The sequence below is a fragment of the Lingula anatina genome, chromosome 2 (genome assembly GCF_051362555.1).
Source record: "Lingula anatina isolate TDL-2025a chromosome 2, LinAna3.0, whole genome shotgun sequence".
NCBI classification, from domain to species: Eukaryota; Metazoa; Brachiopoda; class Lingulata; order Lingulida; family Lingulidae; genus Lingula; species Lingula anatina.
In genome coordinates this window covers 32,114,619-32,134,692 of record NC_141768.1, presented here as the reverse complement: position 1 = coordinate 32,134,692, position 20,074 = coordinate 32,114,619, and the positions used below count along the sequence as shown (strand labels likewise).

The following is a 20,074-nucleotide window of genomic DNA, read 5'->3' as shown; positions in this document are numbered from 1 at the left end:
ATAAACAAAATGGGCATAATAAGAATATGATGTAAGGGTCACAGGCTTATCTTGGAGAGAACGAAAGGGAAAAGAGGAAAAGGCCTCGCCAGACCAACCTCGCTTTGTACATATCGTTCACGGGAAAAGACATGAGTCGGATCTACGATAATAAACCGCTGCAATCTTTGCCAGTTGAAAATCACAATTTGGGTGGGACTTGGGAACCGAGGCAATATCAAGAGTAAGTTAAAGTTAATCCACTCAGTGAGGACATTGCTTTTGCTCCCTCTTTTGCTCGACTTTACAAGAATAAACTTCTCAATGAACAAACCCAGGTACATGTATGTAATTATATATGACCCCTGCATCATCACTGTCAGTCTCAGTAGAATTAACAAGTGAATAGAGTACTGGATTGATAAGTGAACAGGTAAGCAACAAGGGCAATAACTTCATTATTCGTTACCGCTGGCCTCAAGTAGAAATACTATGAATAATAATGTTGTTGACGTAAACATGAATTTATTGAGAAAGTAGTTGCAATTCTGTTTGTCAAGGACATCTTGGCAATTTGTACTTGCAGTAGGTTCTATATATAGAATGTAGAATAACAGATCCTATGGGTTTCTTGCATAGATTTAGGGTAAATTCATTCTAATTTCAAGTGTGGCAGAGTGAAAAGAACCAGAGTCCTCTATTTTTTTCAAATATCATATAAGTACATATAATAATGCTCTTATTCTACAACGCCAAGATTGACTACAGAAAACACTTGTTCATTACTGCGTACTATATACTAGTGCCTATACCTTAGTTACCGAACATTTCCCTGATGCAATGAAAACTCAACACTCGTCTATCTGTGTAGTGAAATACCAAAACAATTTAACTGGTAAGTTGTCACATATCAATCAAATGTGATTCATTGTAGTATATTTTGATCTTTAAACACGACTGGCTACATAACACAACCCGGTAAGTCCCCCAGTATCTGACTTATTGAATATAAAGCTAAGATCTAATATATCCGTTTATTAGATCTTAGTATAAAGCAAGCATGGATTCCCAATAATGCATATACTAAGTACTAGTCCAATTGCATTTACCAGGTTTGTTAACAAATCAGGGTGACAGTTGAGCGTGAAGCTCTTTACATTTAGAACATACTATTTTATCTGTTTATATGAATAATAACTTAATTAGTATGATTCTTCTAAAACACTGTACGTATTTATTATCCAGAGGCCAGGGAATTCTGTTGGAGGGCACTATACAAGCCAGGTCAAGGCATGTCATAACAGATGTCAAGTCAGAAAAGGTTGGAGAGTTTGCCTCTGTCATCACAAATATAGAACACAGTAATTAAACTTGGTGTTGTAGACGGGTACCTGTTGCGCATCTCCTCAATTAGCTCTCTGTCAAGACTAGCTCACTCACAGGGACACCACCTCCATGGGGGGTCTATGTCATTGTCTGGATATTGAATATTGATACTAAATATAAATTTAATAAATTAATAAAAACTCTTCCCTCATGCACAGCAATATAAAAGGATTATATTATTCTTTATGTGGAAAAAAATAGAATTGTCCAGGGATGGCACCACCTTTTAAGGATCCTAGGGTCCTTTTTACTGTTGTTTCTCTGGTGTGGCTCATGTGCTTATTTCAAAGTTCGAAAACTTCAACAGTTTTGAAGATATTGCAATGAAATTTGGGATATTTTAGGAATGTGATGCTTGTAATAAATGCTGAAAATTTTGTAACAGTGCACACTACCTTTATTACTTATGATACGCAGGAAAAATTAAAATCTTTAGTGGAAAAATGCCATGCCTGCCTTTGTGACTTCTGACAGATCCCAGTGTCTGTCAATCAAGTGTTTGATTTGATAATATCAAAACTTTCACTTTTATACCTTAAATGTTTAGGGTTGACCAATAAGGAGAACACACAATCCAAGCTTATACTTGTAGGCATAATTTTTTTAACACAAATACCAAATTATTGTTACCCCCATGCCTTATTTCACTTAATCATTGGGTTATTCTCTATATAGACATAAACAATCATATCTAGAGCAGTTTTTGATGTAAAGTAAGGTTTCACTCTACAATTTCAGACCAGGTATTTTGTGTTTCACATCAGTGTGAGTAGGGCCCACAGACGCCAGTTTGACAGGTCAGGAAAGGAAATTGAACCAAATTTCAGTGAGACCAAGAAAGTGAATACTGGATTTCTGAACTCTTCTTACAGTAAGTTAATTGACATATAATATATGCAATCCTGGAAAATGTCTTTTTTTTTCATTTTATGTGTTGGTTATAGGGCAGAAGTTAAGATATCTTTTCACAAGCCCATTCTGCAAGACCATCCTCAGTTTATATTAAGAGAGTTGCTGAAAAGAAACCTTTGTTATATTGTGATTGCTTCCAGAGGCATGGTTGACAGTAAGGGTCAGTTTCCAGTCATCTCAGAAACTGGATGAATCTGATCAATTATTGTAACTTGACATCACTATATCATTGTTAATACATAAGCAAAACTATCTTTGAAATGATTCCATATTTTATGACTTTTATTCCAGTTGTCAGTTAATGTTACACAAAACATATGTACCAAAAATAAGGAAAAACTAAACTAAACTGGGCAGCAAGTTAAGCCATGCAGATTCCCTTTCAGAATAACACAAACTGTCCTCAGACTTGTTTATGTATCCTTATTGTCATCTTTATCACAGAGGTAGAAGCCAAAGGAGACACTGACAGACTTACTATTGATGAGGTGGCAAGAATAGTGTCAAAGCAGGAGTTGGATGCTTTAGTGACACGTCACAGACCACAGAACTGTCTGTCATTCTGGGTGACGGAGCAGGCTGTGGAACATTTGGAGCTGGTAGAGGGGGATGATGTACGTGTTAAAACCTCGGGGAATGGACCTTTTATTAGTAAGTCTTCTTACCAAACAGGCTCTAACTTAAAGTTAATTTTATTCAGTTAAATAGAATGATGATTTTACATTGGAGAGGCATGGCATGCATTGTTTTATACAGGGATGAGATTTTTCTGACTATCGGCAGATTTCTGACTTTTTTTGGGAGCTGATAATATCATAGACCTAGGCAACCCCATGGACCCACACAATATTTACCAACTTTTTCACTAAATGGCAGTCTTATCCCTCTCTATAACTTAAAGTCAAAAAGATAATAGCACAATATCATCATTTTTAAAATGTCTTTATTTTAGACAAAAGCAAAAAAAAAAAAAAGACTTAAGTGAAATTTATTCCAATTAATCATTCTCTACAATAATCAGCCACATTTTCATTAAAAAGAGTTAAAAATAAATAAATTTGTTTAATTAATAATTAAATAGATAAGTATTAGTAAATAATGGTAATGGGTCACATCTTGGCAATAATAATGTTATTGTGGTTGACACATAAAAACATGCAGAAATTATGGAATGGTGACTGTTTACTGTTGTCAGGCAGCATATCCAAGCTAGACACCCTGAAATCCACGGTGTCCAATTATGCAGGAGGGGAGGTGGTGGGTTCCTCTTGGACAGACAAGATAATGACAGTGAAGAGTCAGCAACATGAGGAAATGGAGGACACCCAGGGGGTTGATGAGGATGAATGGGTGAGTTCTCTCTCTCTCTCTCTCTCTCTCTCTCTCTCTCTCTCTCTCTCTGTAAATTTGGTGAATAAACTAACCAACATTAATTTTGAATACTCACTATTAAAATACATTGAAACACATTTGCTGCCATTTGCCCAGGAAAATCTTATAATTTACCTGTTCTTTTCTTTCTAATTTTATATACGTATACCTGACTATTTATTTACTTATAAAACTTTTGTCATGTATATGATGGTTATTTCTCAACCTTTTCTTTTTAGGATGACTAAGGTTGGAACAGGATTCGAAATTAATGCAATAAATTGGAAAAATATATCTCAAGAGAATAACATAGGGAAGTATACAATCATATATTATCAGCAATGTGCAAAAATATTTCTAACACCAATATGTCAGGCCAATGTTTTTGCAGATGTTAACTTACCTGTCACACACTTACAAGTAAATATTTCGTCAAGAACTTCCTTTGAAAACCTATGGTGAAACATCACTGAAAGGAACAAGAATGCTGTATTGGCATTTGGACAAGTTTGTCAGATATTTTTGTGTTTTGTGGATGTATTTTGGTGGAATAGATTGATTCTGAGATGCAAATTGAAATAACTGTTCTTCAAAACAAAGAAAAGTTTGACTTGTTTCAATAGATATTTCAGAAGAAATAAGGCCATTGAAATCAGCTTAGAGACACAATAGCTGTTATAAAATTTGTTTGCTATGTTCTGTTTTTGAAGCTGTTTTATTTTCATTTTTTCATTCAGAAAATGACATTTAGTCCCAGATAAATGTTAATCAGAACAAGGGGTTTACACAAAGCCCTTTGATCAAAATATGCTTAGCAGTCTATTGTAACATCATGTGACAGGGATATACACAGAGCGCTCTTCCTGGATCCTTGTCTCTATTGTATTTGCTTCCTAGTGCTTACAATTATACATGCATAATGAACATATTTGTATAATGTTTACACCTATATTTATATATATGTACATTTCAGTCATTATTTTTATAATAAATTTTGTAACTGGAAGATTTGATTTCTTCCCATCCATCTCAAGTCAATTTCTTACAAAGATAACAAGAAAGATTTTAAATTTAAATTTGACAAACATGGTCAAAGGCACAAAATATGTGATGTGAATGCAAAAGGGGGTAATATGAACACTATTTTGGAGTTAATTATAATTTTCATTTAAATGACTTAATTACTGAATAAATGAAAAAAGATTAATATGTAAATGAAGATGATAAAAATGACGACATTTTGGTCATTGCTAAATTAAATGCTACATTTTTTAAAAACTGAAAAACATAGTCCTATGCATTTATATTACTGTCGCAGTTAGAGTAGATAAAATGCTACAGTTGTCAGGCAGTTCTTTTAGCTATTCACATCTACCACAGTTTTATCTACCACACCTATTACAATCTTCTCCTCTTATAGTTGTTCTGCACAGTGCACAACACTCACACCCAAGCTGGTCCTGGCTCACAATGCATTGACTTAATAGTGGATGATCTGTTGATGAATTATCACACTTTTACAAATCTCATTCAGTTAAAGTTAAATTCGTATATGTGTATTTTTTTTTGATTAGCCTGATGAATTTGAAAATCTTTATCTTTATTATCAAGTATACTATATATATATATATATATATATATATATATATATATATATATATATATATATATGCCTGTTATTAAATAATATCTATTTATCTTCATCTACCTTGACTTTTAAGTAATGTGTGATTATAAGTGATGACTAAACGTGTGCCGAGGAGCAGACCAAGATTAAAAATATATGCCTCTGAATCAGACCTCTTAATTTGTAATCTCTGAATGTCCCGTTAGGGCGGAATTTGATTCTTTACTGCAGCAGTAAGCACCTCTTTTGGGAAATGTCTTTTCTTCACCCTGGAGTAATTTGATTTGATTGTGAAATGTGCTTTAACATTTATGGCATGCTCCACAGATATGACAAAAATTCAGAAATCTGGATTACAAATTCTTAACATCTCTGCATTGATTTGTACACTCTGGGAGTGTGTTGAAGAGATCATAGGTCACACTCTGCACTTAGCCATAGCACATGATCAGTCTGTGTACACCTGGTTGGTAACTAGGGTTTTTATTTTCTATAAACACGGTCACCACTTAAATTCATAGGCGCTAGGATTGATAAAATATGATATATTAAGTGTTTTACATAGGTAAAAATTTTGTGAAGTGTATCATAATCTGCATCATCATACTGAATACAGTAAAAGAATGACTAAATTATGCTCTCCATTCCCTAAGAGATGAAATTAATCTAGTTAAATCAATTTTTTTAACAAACTGGTGATATTTTTGGTAAATTTCAGTCAAATACTACATTTTTTCTTTTGCCAAATTAGAAATTAGAGTATATTTAGAATTTAGATTATGTTCAGTACTAGTGTGAGCTCAAATTGAACATTCAGAAACAAATATGTTAATTCTGTGACCAGTGGGATGTCCTGCACTGAGAATACCACCAAGAGCAGAATACATATCCTCGTATGTCAAATTTGTGCTCCTCATAAATGCAAAATTCAGATATGAAATGCATGTATGTTGCAGTAATATATTAATTTTGAAAGGGTTTTAATTCTTGGCATTTTCCCAATTGAATAAGCACTTGCTAACCTTTGAAGTGCTGGATGTTCTTAGGGGATGCCCCAGGGTATGCAAAGAGTCCACATAAAAGTATGAAAGGATGTGTCCAGTTTATAGCTATTGCTCAGAACAACTGTCTGGCCTTGGTATGAATGGATGGTGTATATTAAGATTTCTGTTGTGTTATATATTAAGATTTCTGTTGTGTTATTTAAAATAGTTAATATTAATCTACTGCTTCTGTCTGAAAAGCATTCAAGATCTTCCTTTTTACAAGACTCAGTGAAAATTTACTATAGAGCACAATTGTAAGTTTTACAATTTACACATTTTATTACAATTAAGATAAGTTGTGTTTGAAAATAATTTTGTTCAGTATTTTTAGTTGTTTTTCTATAGTACATTGGTGCTTGGTAATCATATATAATTATTGATGCATTTGATATAATTATGAAAATTATTGACAATCTTAGCGAAATTCAATGTATCAGTTTTTTTTCCTGCCCGAGATCTCTATCTATAACCTTATCAGACTTCAGCTCAGGTCAGACATTTATGTTTCACCTGAAGTTTTCACTGATCCAGGGGTATTATGTTATGCATTAAATGATGCTAAGCAGTGATCTGTAATCCAACCTTTACCTCTTCTGTGCATGGCACTGCTGGAATTGCACTCTTAGGTTAATACTGCTGGGAACTGGTTTGCTGAGTGATAGGCAATTATACAGAGCAGGCCCGTAGCCAGGGTTTTGAAAAGGGGGGTTCTTTTTCTGAAAAAGTGGACCTTTTTCCAGCAAAACTTCATATACCTAGATCAAATTTTACCCAAAGTGGACCTTTTCTTAGCAAAAGGGGCGGTTCTTTCGAACCCCCTGAACCCCCCCCCGGCTACGGGCCTGCAGAGATAGTGTTTGAACATACATATGTCGACCTTTTAAGAACCAATGCAAACATACAAGCATTCTTGTTAAACCGATTAGTGATATCAGTTAATATAAATGGGGAAAATGAAACATATATCTAGATATCAATTTCTTACTCTGTATATCCTGGTATTAAAGAAGTTCAAAATGTTTCTCGTAGCAATTTCACTTAACAGATAAATGATCTTGTAGAACATAACTAAATTGCATGCCAAATGACCTTTGAAAAAAAATGTACAGCATAGTTATGTGTTTACAGTATTAGTTCTGAAACTTTTTACCTTGCCCTCAACTACATGTACAATTACATGAATGCAAAAAATAGCACTCAGCACAAAACCTGGGTGTTATAAGGAGCAGTCTAAATCTCCTTAACAAGGTGTGATAAGGAGATAATGTGGACAGGTAGGGATCGAGCAGGTAATGTATTTGCATTGGGTGCCGACTGTTTTCACTCCTAGAAGTAATACTAGGAACAACCAGAGGCCAGCTGAGGGTAACATCTGGAACCTGATCCATTGCTGACACACATGCTACCTGTGTTCACCAGTATACTGGATATGTTTTATATTTTCTCTCTGTTCATAAAAGTAAGAGAAGATTAGTACTGATATCCTAAGAATTAAGCAAATTTTATCATGGTGACTTTTTTTTTCTGTCGTGACAGTTGTGTTATCATTATTTTTTTCCCCAAAATGTAATTTTTATCCCAATACTGCAGCCCCCTCCCCCTGTTCTCATCATAACTAATGACTGGACAAGTGGCAGTCTGAGAGTGGTTTAGGACATATATATGGGAGAGTTCAGGAACATCAAAGTATTCCATTCCACAAATAATGGGTCTGCTGGCGAAAGAGGTACCTCAGGATATCTACAAGGAATGTACAAATGGTGCTGTAGCTTGATGGATGTTGCCACAGAGCTCTACCTGTGGCACAGTTTGCCTGGTTCCACCTGGAAATGCGTGCAAATGCATGTGCTGGAGACATAACACAATGGTAATAAATGTGCACACATGGTTGCCAGAACTACAAATAATCCCAGAAAGGAATATATGTATATTGGTATATATTAATATTTAGGGTTTATGGCTCTCTCAAATGCACAGTACAGAAAAGTGGACAGTGAGATCCTAATGAGTTGATGTTCTGCAGGTCTTTAGATTTCTCCCTTTTCTGATCTAAGACTAATTAGGATTATTCTACCCAAGGTGTATGAAGTATTCAAATGTATGATATCTTAGGATAGTATAAATACTACAGGTTGAACATAAGGACTTGGAATCAACAGACACCAATTGGCAAAGGGCACAGAGGAATTGAACTCGGAGATATTATTTCAGGAAAAAAAATCTTCTGATGATAAGCACTGACTATCAGTTATAAATCTCAGCTTCTGTGAGGTCTAAAATAGCCAGCCACAACAGAGTACAGGATTACAGTTTGGATATACATTTACGTGTAAAAGAACAGAAATAATACAGTAAGTCTGCAGGAATTAAGGAAGATTCCACAGACAGACATTTGCACAGCCGCAAAGTGTGGCCTCAGGGATTTTACTAATATATTGATAAACAAGACATAAGACCAAAGATATGACTGCCCATATAAAGGAGTGGTCTAGACTATGTTTACAGCTGCTTTTTTACCTTTGTGTTCTCACCTGTGTTTTGTTAGTTGATGGAAACAAACAGAACTTGACCAAACAGCAACCTGTAGCAGTAAAACTTTTAAGAGAAGACGCAGAGCTGTCCAGACACCTTGCTAATACATATGGATATGTACATGCTGTTCATGTAAGTACAAAAATCTCTTCAAAATATATTTTGTTGTTACCAATTTTTATATACAGACACTACGGTACATGTGTCTGCATAATATCTGAACATTGTGTCTGTCCATATCACCATCGCTGTCAGTGTGTCTATACAATGAGCCATCACCTACCTCTGTTGTCTATGTCTTCACCATCCAATTATTACCATAAACACAACAAAATTAATAGATGTATATAACTCTGTGACTTATTATCTTCAAACTAACTGGAGTGAAATACTAAATGGACTAAAATACACAGTCTTACTGGATTCCTTTTTTAAATGTCCATGTGACGTAGTACTAGTACATAATTGAAAAATGTTGGTGTTTATGCTGTGAAACATTATGTAGTATTGTATTAAACTTGATTAAACCCTATTTTTTGCACATCAACATTTTTTTCTGCTTTATGTGTGTACATTTGATAGCTTTGGTGCCTTGTTTTTAGATTGGCATAATCTTTTGAAGTGACAATTGCAGATAATTTTAAGAAATCATCTTGCTTCTTTCACCATCCATCTTTTGTGGACCTAGTAGTAATATGTGACTATGGATTTCTTTGTTTTATGTCTTCTATTCAGTTTTTATGTTTTTTCAATACTTTTTTAGGAATGGATATAAAATGCTTATAGATATAATATATAACACTTTATTCTCACTCAACTAACATCAAGGATGAATATTAAGTCCTTGGAGATTATCAGTTTCAGAAGCATATTTCTTTTAGTGTAGCAATTTATTTAAGATTTCTCATGTACCATATACTCTGCTGGGAAGCTTCATTTTGTTGTACATTAAATTGTCATTGATAGTTGGTTCTCTGATTGACTTTCAATGTTTGACATTTTTCAGATATTTGGTAAATTCTACCTGTGGGATTCAGATGGATACAAATCCTCCCCATGCGCTGAAATTCGGAAAGATCCAGAGGTAGGTTTATAGCGCCCTGTCTTTCTGAGATTACTGGAAACATTGTACCTCTGCCACATCCAATTACAAATGCATGCTGATCCACTGTTATGGAGGCGGGACCAGTAATCTCTGAAACTAATTTTTTTTAATGAATTATAGACACTAGATGAAAGCTAAAGGAACAGTAGGAAATCCTTTTATTATCATCATGATTATCATCATTAGTATTATATTTTTTTTTTACTTTATAAGTACTCAGTGAGCATTATACCTTTATTAAGAAAAAATTCAGTTGCCTTGAAATGTCAGCAGTTTTCATTTTAATGGTCCTCTCAAAATCCATAGACAATATTCCAGTCTATATCAGTTTTTTTAGTTCTTAAGTTTCTAATTTTAAATAACTTTCATAATTTCATTATTTGTTTTGATATTTTGGAACAAGTACACTTTTACAATAACTATGACCTAACGATGTACTCTATAATTAAAAATGTTCACTGAGAGAATGATTTCAGCATTTATATAGTCAGGGGAGGCTGTCAGATACTTTGGGTCACTATTTAGTTGTTGGTGAATGATTATGGGGACTTGTGAATTTTATTTTTGAGTCATTTCATTGTCTGCCTGCATTGAATGCAACAAACTTTCATTTAGTGGTCCTACATCGCCATTAGATTTTTACTGTAAGTTTTCAAAAGAACTTTCAATTTGATTGAATTTTTTTCTGAAATGCTCCTGTTACATGATGATTCTTAAAAAAAATGTTTAACAAAATCAAGGTCCTGCAATGCAGGGAAAAGGCCCGAAGTCATATTGAAATTTTTATTTGGACAAGTGCATCTTGAGTCAGACCAGTAGATTTTAAGAAAGTGGTGTCCCAAATGGCCAGTAAGCTGAAAACTTTATGGCATAGATTAGATAGAAAAAAAAAAGAAAAAAGAAACTTTTAAAGACTTCCAGTGATGCCTGCACAGACACACCAAAACATGTTTGTGGACAAAAATTTTTTTTTTGCACAAAAATTATTAAAAAGAATCTAAGGCTGTTTCAAAATGATATTTCTAATGGAAATGCACTTTAAAACTGATTTGCGAGATGCTTTATACTAGCCAGATACAGGTGAGAGTTAAGTGGAAGACTCCAGGTGTAAACAGGGTTTAACTCCAGGTAATGGCAACTACCTGCATGCAGAGGTGATAGCTTCCCAGGTGTGCTGATGAGAGCATGTTACATGTAAAGTCTGTACTGTGATGCCACATTAAAACAGATAGTTTATGAATAAAAGGTTTCAGTTGAGTAAATTTATTATAAACAGACTTGCTAGACTAAATGCTTTAAAGTGAAAAAATCCTGGGATTAAGATGTTGGGTATAAATGAAATTTGTTGACTGTTGGATGTTACTTGTTTGATTTCTTTCCTTGATATCTTTATTTTAAAATCTTAAATGATCTATTAAACTTAAATACATTAAAGTAAAAGAATTATATAATCAAATACTGGTTGTTAAAACATGAATTTTCACATTCACAATTAACAACTATGTATTACATTTTAAATGATTGCGTGCATGTTTTCTTGTACAATTAATTCTTAATTTCATTGAAATCATTTTGTGGTCTTTCCAGATTGTGTGGTGTGAGCAGCAGTCCTATAAGACCAGAGAGGTCAGGGAAGAGTTAAATGACCCGGAGTGGCCACAACAAGAGTGGTACCTGGTAGGGTCAAAGTTCTGACAAAATAAAGGCCAGATCCACTGAAGAAAAACTTGAAAATTTTGTCACTTAAAAATTAATTAATATTTGAAAATGCCTGAATCTGACGTGGCACTATTAGGTGAAGAACTTTTCAAAATTATCCAGTGGCCCATTTTCAAGTTTGATGAAATTTTTAAAGTGAAAAAAAAAAAAAAAATATGTCAGTGGAGAATTGTCTTCTGAAAAAATTTTCAAGACCGAGTAAATTTTCAAGTTTTTACTGTAGACTGAAAGTTTGCTTCAAGGACGTGGTTCAAAAAGTTAGGATCTATTACCTTATATATCTACTTTGAGAGTGCAGAATAAAACATTGTCATGTTATGAGATAATGCTGTCACATTACAAAATACATCGGGATGAATTTGCTGATTTGAGCTGATGACAAACAGCAACATTCTTATGGTTTCAAACAAATGAACATATAGCCCTAGAAAATGTAAAACAGCAATTATATAATTGATAACATTAATGCTGGTATGGTATATAAAAAGAGTCCAACCATACAAAATAGTAAAATAATTGTTACTAGCAGTACATATAAGGATACACTAGTCAACATGGATATGATTGAGTCAACAGTTGTTTTTTATGACAATGATGATATTTGTTTTAAAAGTGGTGATTATGTTGATATGCAACTAATTTATAGTATTGGAGTGTTTTATCTTTGATGTTAATGGTCACTAATGAATTTCATTATATTTTACAATATTTTGCAGGGTTCAGGGTCCAGTATGCACATAAGTGAGGCGTGGGAGCAAGGATACACTGGTCAAGGAGTGACCGTAGTGGTCAATGATGATGGGTTGGACATTGAACATCCAGATATTAAGGAGAATTATGTAGGTAACCATTCAAAATATTATATTGCAGATTTCTATTAATATTACAATTGATATCATATGTAATATAAAATATTATTCTAAAAATACAATCATGTAGGTTACATGTACTCGTTAATCAAAAATATGTTACCAATTGTCTTTTTAGGTTGATGACTAGCTAAAAAATAACAATTTCTAACTTTCTTTTGATTATAAGGAGTCACTATAACTAATAAAGTATATCTGTGAATTATACCCCCAAACTGTCCCCATAGTCAATCAGTGAATCAGTCGGTATATATTACTTAGTACAGTAGATGTCTTCAGGAAGGCTGACCATTATAATGTGTGTGTGTGTGTGTGTGTGTGAGAGTGTGTGTGTGTGTGTGTGTGTGTGAGCAAATATCTGTGATCTCATGATGCTAATGGGGCTCACTTTTATTTTTATGGGATACGAGTATTTCATTTATCAGCTTCTTAGTTCTATCAAAACGAAAAAAAAAACTTGCAGCTGCAGTAGAAAGCCTACTTTAAGACAGATATTTTTGATTACTGGTTTCTCAAACTCTTCTGACCTCAAAAATTGCAAAATAGAAAATTGAGCCAGAAATTTTTTTTTTTCGATCATACAGTCACATCGGAATAAAATAAACATGAAAACTTACAAGTTTTACAGTAGTACATTAGTGAGATTTTAGTTTAAAAAGTAATTATTAAAAAAATATATATTTTTAAATTTTCTCCCCTCTGACCTCTGATAAAAATAAAAGCTGTTTGAGAAACAAGTAATTAAATAATCTTTAATCTTATTATATGTTAATAAATTAATCTTGTTATATGTTACATACCATTTTGTTTCCTTTTGATTTCAGGATCCTGATATAAGTTGGAACCTTATTGATAGTGACAAAAACATGAGTCCTCCTGAAGGCAGAAGGTATTATAGCTCATCTCCTACTGAACACTCTATCACCCCCTTTTAATGCTTTGAAACAAATTATTATCTTGTCTAATGATAATGCACAGTTGATTTGTATCAAAAAAGATTTGATTCTAGAAACAATCTTGATCTGTATATATTTATAGGATTCATAAAAACATATATGCAAGTTTTACCTACTCATCTTCAGTGTCTATGTCTGTTTTCTCCCCAGCCATGGCACCCACTGTGCAGGTGTAGTGGCAGCAACAGCTAACAATAGTGTGTGTGGAACAGGAGTGGCATACAATGCTAAAATTGGAGGTAAGTAAACATGGTATTATCTTTTTATTTGAATATTCTGTTTATACTTCATTTTAGCTATCTATCTACATAACAGAAATGTGTCTATCTACATATTTTTGAAAGTGGTGAAGAAATAAAGTTTGTCTTCAAATGTCCACAGGAACTTAAACATGGAAAACACAAATAAGGCAAACAATATTCTCTTATCATATCATCTTTTCCTTACATATCCCTATGGGCAAATTCACTAACACTGCATTTGCCATTAGTTAGCAGTATGGCAATGTTTAACTCTTTGCACTGGACATTGTTCATTCCAGCTATTAAGTTCTTCAACAAAGCGAAGGAGACATTTGATGCCTTAGAAGCAGCCACACTTTACCAGGAGTCCAGGGCCAACTCTGCAGACATTTACCTCAACAGCTGGGGGGTGAATGATGATGGCAAGACCTGGGATGCCCCAGAGAATCTGGCTCAGCTGGCTCTACAGGATGGCATCATGGAGGTAAGTTTATTACAGGTGATATAAAAAATTAATTCAGAACGTGTGTTGTCATGACAGTTATGATTGTGCTTGATATGGTAATGGTGATTTAGTTTGTTGTGACAGTAAAAAATGTTTGTTGTGTTTATCAATAGTGGTAATAGTGTTTATTATAACAATTTTGGTTGTGTTTTTGGAAATTTCCGTGATAAAAGTGATTGTGTTTGTTGTGACAGTGGTGATGTGTTTTTGTGCTGCTGTTTGTAGTCACAGTGGTAATTGTATTTGTTACATCAGTGATGATTATAGACTATGTTTTATTGTAACAGTGGTGAAGAAAGTCGATATGCTTTATAAAAAAATGAGTGTAAATTGTGTAAATCTCCAGGGCAGAGAAGGTAAGGGGCATATCTATGTGTGGGCTGCTGGTAATGGCGGTGAAGCTGACAACTGCGGAACAGATGGCTATGTAGGTAGTATATACACCATACCTATAGCTGGGGCTCAGAGTGACGGTAGCATACCGCAATATGCTGAGGTCTGTAGTGCAACCATGGCAACAGCATATAGCAGGCAGCTAGGAAGCACACATAGTATTGTAAGTCTGGTTTTCCTCTAAAATGGCTTATAATTTGTGAGTGTGTTTGTGAGGGTTTGCTTCTGTTAGTTGATTTATGGCAATAATTGCTTTATCTTTGATTATAACTTAAGTTACCATGGTTTATGTTGTTTGCAGACTCTAATTATAGTAAAATTGATCAATATTGCATTTACTAGAAGTAAATTTACTATATTAATTCAACAATTTACTTTTATATTCTAGGTCACAACTTCAGCAGGGAATAGTTGCACAGGGAACTTTTCTGGCACCTCTGCTGCTGCATCTGTTGCTGCTGGTGTGATTGCTTTAGCACTTGAAGCCAAGTAAGTCCATTGGAGCATTGCAGTAGATGCGATTGCTTTAATGTTTGAAGTCAGTAAAAACTTTAAGAGTTTCAGATAGTGGTTAATTAATCGTGGCTGGATTGATATGTCATCCCTTTTTTGCTTATCACATAACATTTACTGCATTGTAAGAAACATGCATGAGCTGCTAGGAGAATACAACCAGCTGCATCCCAACAAATGTGGTGAAATTCTGATTTTCAAAAATAAGATAATAAATATTTCACTTATTTATTGACCATAAAAGTGTATGTATAGAGTAATTTCAGTGTTTGTGCACATATTTTTTTTTCTCTGGCGGTGAAACAAGTTTTTAGAGTTGATTATTGATAGACATTGACTTTGTATCCTGCCATGTTCCACTGTTTGGGCAGTTGGTGAAATGAAGGCACAGGAACATGAAACATAATAGCAGGATATGCTTACACTTATGGACACATATGAATCCAGCCACCATATCCAACTGCCATCACACTTTGTGTGATTGCTTGGAGCCAAGTTGACCCATATTTGCATGTTTTGTCACATTAATGTATACCCCATATTCAGAACCTGGGCTGCAAGTGAGTTCACTTTGACATTGTAGATAGTGATGCTTTTGTTGAAGTAAATGACAAGAAATTAAAATGTGCTGTTGCAGTGAAATAGCTTAATTTCTGAAATGAAAATTGCAAAATGTAAGTTTGGTTTCGTTCTTGATATTCATTGCAGACAATATTAAAAAAACTATTAATTATGTGTGACAGTTTTGAGTACTATCATGTGAACTTGGTTGGTAAAATGATAAGTGTTGGATTTGGAATAATACACATCTTTTTCAGTCCCAGTCTTACGTGGAGAGATGTGCAGCATGTTTTAGCCCGATCTTCCAACCCAGAGGCAGCATGTAGTGGCGACTGGCAGACCAATGGAGCTGGATTCCATGGTACTTGTACATACTACATATATCAAAAGAAATTTCCAATTTGTCATACAAGATCCATTTTTTATGTTCAAGAAAGAAAAGTTCAAAATGTGTTTTGAAAAATAAGACGTCATGCAGTGTCTTGATAAATTAAAATTATAATTTTGTATTACATGTAATGTTTTGTGTTGGCACATCACTTGTTCTCATGTAATGTAGTGAGCCACATGTTTGGTTTTGGTTTGCTGGATGCCACAAAGATGATAAGCATAGCAAAGACCTGGAATTCTGCAGCAGTGGGACAACAGCAGATGTGTACCAGTAATATACAGCCAGTTGGAGAGTAAGTATAGTAACTAGTGACAGACTATGTGGTTCAGTAACTGGTTGGAGGGTAGGGGGCGTCTCGATAGTCCGAAGGTTCATTGGTCCGAAAAAGTGGTAACATTTTCATCGATTTTTTAATCAAGGGTTCATTGGTCCGAAGGTTCTATAGTGAACATTCAGACCAATGAACCTTCGGACTATTGAACCTTCGGACTATCGCTACGGCCCCGGAGGGTATCTAGTCAGGTTAGACATAAACATGGTAGATGTGATAAGAAAGTGTGGTACAGCGTGCAAAATTTAGCGGAGTAATTTGTTATAGTGTAGCTGACTGTTGCCCAATAATTTGTTGACAGACACACCACAGGAGTGGCAAGTGGGCCCAGTTAAAATAAAGTGAATAAGTAATTTCAAATTGAAATGCTCCAACTGACAAGTGTTCCTAGATCAGGGCTGACAGTGTTCTTAATGATGGGTAGTGCCTACCCTCTACCAGGGCCACAGATGAATTATGTGCACTTTTCTTCAGCACAGAATTGTGATATGAATTAGCCAAAGAAATATGTCTGCGAATATCTAGTGAAAAATTAATATGTGACCCTGGTAAAAGGTAGGTATGTAGTGCCTCCCAAATTTTCAAAAATGATGGGCACTGCTGTCTGGGTTGGATGTTAAGTGTGTACCACAGTGTGTTTCCATGAGACCTTGGTAAAAAAAAAATGGAAAATGCCCAGTGGGATTTCTGCTGTGTATATGTAAAGTGATCATTTTAAATATAAAATACTTTCTCTGCCAACATACCTATTTTTCATGAAATAAAATTGATAGTGTAACAGTCCACTCAAACTTAGTAAGGAAAAGAGTGCTGAAAATGTTTGTAGGATAAAGAGTGATGGAGTGATGTCCAGTTAATAATAGAAAATGCATATTGAAGGTGGCAAAAGGAAAGTTTTACGTGCACTGCTATTTTAAAAAAATCTTTCTAGGGATTTTGTCAGTGGAGCCCCACTCACCCTCCAACGGAATATAACAGGTTGTCATGGTAACCCAGAAGAGGTTAACAGCCTGGAGCATGTCCAGTTGAGGGTTGCCTTGACAACAGATGACTTCAGTGGTCTCAGGGTCATCCTGACCTCTCCCCAGGGGACAGTGTCACGATTGTTGGAAGCAAGACCCAATGACCACCGGGCAGGCACCTTGAACTGGGTGTTCACTACTGTCCAGTCCTGGGGGGAAGATCCAACAGGAAACTGGACACTGTCCATTGACAATACCAGTCCAGGTAAAGGTCATATTGATATAAAATATAACTTTAAGGAGGCTTTGTTGCTAAGCATTAAGAATTCAAATCAGATGGAATGAGAATATGAAGAATGAGATGTTTCTCTTATTAAATGCTGTACAGTATTTATAATTTTAAAATATGGCCAGAGATTCAGATCCAATAAAGACAATCTTCTTCATTCTGAAATTTCCACCTTAAATGCCAAATGAATAGATATGGAATAACAAATGGATACATTTGAAAATGAAAAAGCTCACATACATTGCATCTATTACATGTACAAGCTCAGGGTATGCAGGACTTGAGGGAATATATTTTGTCCTGCAGGCAATGTCCAGACAATTGTATATTTTTCTGGAAATAAGCACTGATTTAAAATTGAATGAACAGTAAAATGTTACCCAAAAGGTGTTGTGGTTGATGGAAAAAAAAATCACAAAACACCCCTTATTTTATAGTAAGGACTTTACGTAATGTCAATACCAGATTATTTCTGTTATGTGTGCCATGATTGTAATACATGTATATATAAGATTGTATTTTCAGGTAAACTGCTGTGGTATGAACTGATCCTGTGGGGTACAGCCAAGGACCCACAGCCAGGAGGAGAGAGAGCCTCAGCCAGTGTGTCTCCTTGCTTGAAAGTGCTGGGAAGTAAGCCCAAGGACAAAGGTATAGTGCAGCAGGTCTATTCAGAGTTACATGCTTTATGTATAAATCAATTATATATATTATTATATCAATAAGTTTTCTCTGCTTTCTTTAATTAATTTTATCAGTAAATGTTAAAGTATTTTAGTATTGTTATTTTTAGACTTTTTTTAATTATTTGTAAAGTGCATTGAAATGTAAAAAATGGAATGCGCTATATAAGAAATAAATATTATTATTATTATTATTATTATTATTATTATTATTATTATTATTATAAATTGATGCCATATATAGATATTTCACATATTATTAAATACAACATTACATGAACTTATGCAGGGTACAAATATTAAATTGTGCTGCAACCTTTTTCAGGGAAACCAAGTAATAAAGATTTCCAGATAGACTACAAAGTATGGATTTTCATAGGAGTTGTGATTGCTGGGGCCATTTTCATCATCATCTTTGTCGTTGTTTACCGCCACTTTAATAGGAGGAGTGCTCGGGCCAGAATGAGGAGTCAACTGGATCGTGATTGACCTTAATATGTACCCCATCAGTTCTGATATAAACAGTACAAGAGTACACAGGTGTGTGTGAGTGACCATGAAGTGTGTGTGTGTGCGTGCGTGCGTGTGTGTTTTGAGAAAAAGAAATAGAAGGGGGGTTTCAGAAAACATCAGTTTCAGCACTTAGCTGATCAGCAGCTTGCTGAAGTCCGGTTTAATATTCCTATCTATCATATCTTTCAACAGTCTTTAGAACTGTCCCACTTACATTTCCAGTAGAGTTTATGTCTACTGGTATTTTAGGAACATATTAAGTTACTTTAATTGTAGTCCAGTAATTTGTATATTTAGTACCAGATTAAAGCTTTAAGGAAATTTGAAAGCCATCCTCCCTAACTGAAAGTAATGAAAGTTGCATTGTTGGCCACTTGGTATAATATACATGATATTAATTCACATATTGAGTATCAGTGAATGTTGATATCTGTGATGTCTTATGTAAAATTCAACTCAATACAATTCATTTGAAGAAAAACAATTTAGCTTTCCTTTTTGCCTTAAACTTTTAAAATTATTTATGAAAAGTATTTTGATCGTGGTTGCTTGATATGTATATCTTTTAATTTGCTACAAATGTGCTAAATGTTTTGCTGTGATCTTCAATAAACTGCTAGAATTAAGAAATTTCTAGCGATTTTAGAACAGATAAAATATTTGTAATAAAAGCTTTTAGTTTTTAGTTATTTTTACCAATATATAGCTAAGCTGTAATTATTACATAAATAGATTAGGCAGTGCTATTTATATAGGTAGGGGGGAGATACCAAATGACCAGGTGAATATTACAATAAAAGTGAAATGAATCGGTTTAAGTTTTATATTATTTGACATCTGCTTTTTAGAGTTGGACTGAAATGTTAAAATATTTGACTTGTATCACATCACCTCAAGAAACCCAAAAAGTTTCATAAAAAATTATGCCATTTTAAATGTTGAAGTGTGCTTGTACATGCACATTTTACCAGATGATACTTTATTCAAACAAAATTTTTTAAGCATATTCATCTTTCTTCAGGTCTATAGAGTTTACAATTTGTACCAAACTTAAAAAAGGCTGAACTTATTAAATAGATAAAATGGCATAATGAAACAAAATACATTTTTCTGAATATGTTCTTGAACAAAAGCTTTTGCCAAACTTCAGTCTTGATCTCCTGGGCCCAGTTTCACCAAGGATGGATAG

The 20,074-nt window shown here is 34.2% G+C and overlaps 2 protein-coding genes across 2 annotated transcripts; both read left to right on the top strand.

Annotated features, from left to right (window-relative positions):
• Positions 1 to 30: 30 nt before the first annotated feature.
• Positions 31 to 4,881, top strand: LOC106173961 (arpin). The gene is made up of 6 exons (XM_013555312.2): positions 31 to 223; positions 1,225 to 1,300; positions 2,104 to 2,236; positions 2,722 to 2,928; positions 3,473 to 3,627; positions 3,888 to 4,881. The coding sequence occupies exons 1-6, from the start codon at positions 132 to 134 to the stop codon at positions 3,894 to 3,896; spliced, it is 672 nt and encodes a 223-aa protein (XP_013410766.2). The 5' UTR covers positions 31 to 131; the 3' UTR covers positions 3,897 to 4,881.
• A 1,715-nt stretch (positions 4,882 to 6,596) lies between these two features.
• On the top strand, positions 6,597 to 19,703 carry LOC106170020 (furin). The gene is made up of 14 exons (XM_087003724.1): positions 6,597 to 8,985; positions 9,860 to 9,937; positions 11,546 to 11,635; positions 12,394 to 12,516; positions 13,371 to 13,435; positions 13,653 to 13,741; positions 14,044 to 14,228; positions 14,596 to 14,805; positions 15,031 to 15,131; positions 15,974 to 16,077; positions 16,276 to 16,399; positions 17,370 to 17,665; positions 18,215 to 18,340; positions 18,698 to 19,703. The coding sequence occupies exons 1-14, from the start codon at positions 8,785 to 8,787 to the stop codon at positions 18,859 to 18,861; spliced, it is 1,956 nt and encodes a 651-aa protein (XP_086859850.1). The 5' UTR covers positions 6,597 to 8,784; the 3' UTR covers positions 18,862 to 19,703.
• Positions 19,704 to 20,074: the final 371 nt, after the last annotated feature.

Bases quoted from the DNA above. Each gene is read 5' to 3' on its own strand.
- LOC106173961 (XM_013555312.2), top strand. From the start codon at position 132: ATGAGTCGGATCTACGATAATAAACCGCTGCAATCTTTGCCAGTTGAA. The intron at 224-1,224 runs GTAAGTTAAAGT...TTTATTATCCAG, and splicing joins GAACCGAGGCAATATCAAGA to AGGCCAGGGAATTCTGTTGG. The intron at 2,237-2,721 runs GTAAGTTAATTG...TCTTTATCACAG, and splicing joins ATTTCTGAACTCTTCTTACA to AGGTAGAAGCCAAAGGAGAC.
- LOC106170020 (XM_087003724.1), top strand. From the start codon at position 8,785: ATGACTGCCCATATAAAGGAGTGGTCTAGACTATGTTTACAGCTGCTT. The intron at 13,742-14,043 runs GTAAGTAAACAT...TGTTCATTCCAG, and splicing joins ATACAATGCTAAAATTGGAG to CTATTAAGTTCTTCAACAAA. The intron at 18,341-18,697 runs GTATAGTGCAGC...AACCTTTTTCAG, and splicing joins AAGTAAGCCCAAGGACAAAG to GGAAACCAAGTAATAAAGAT.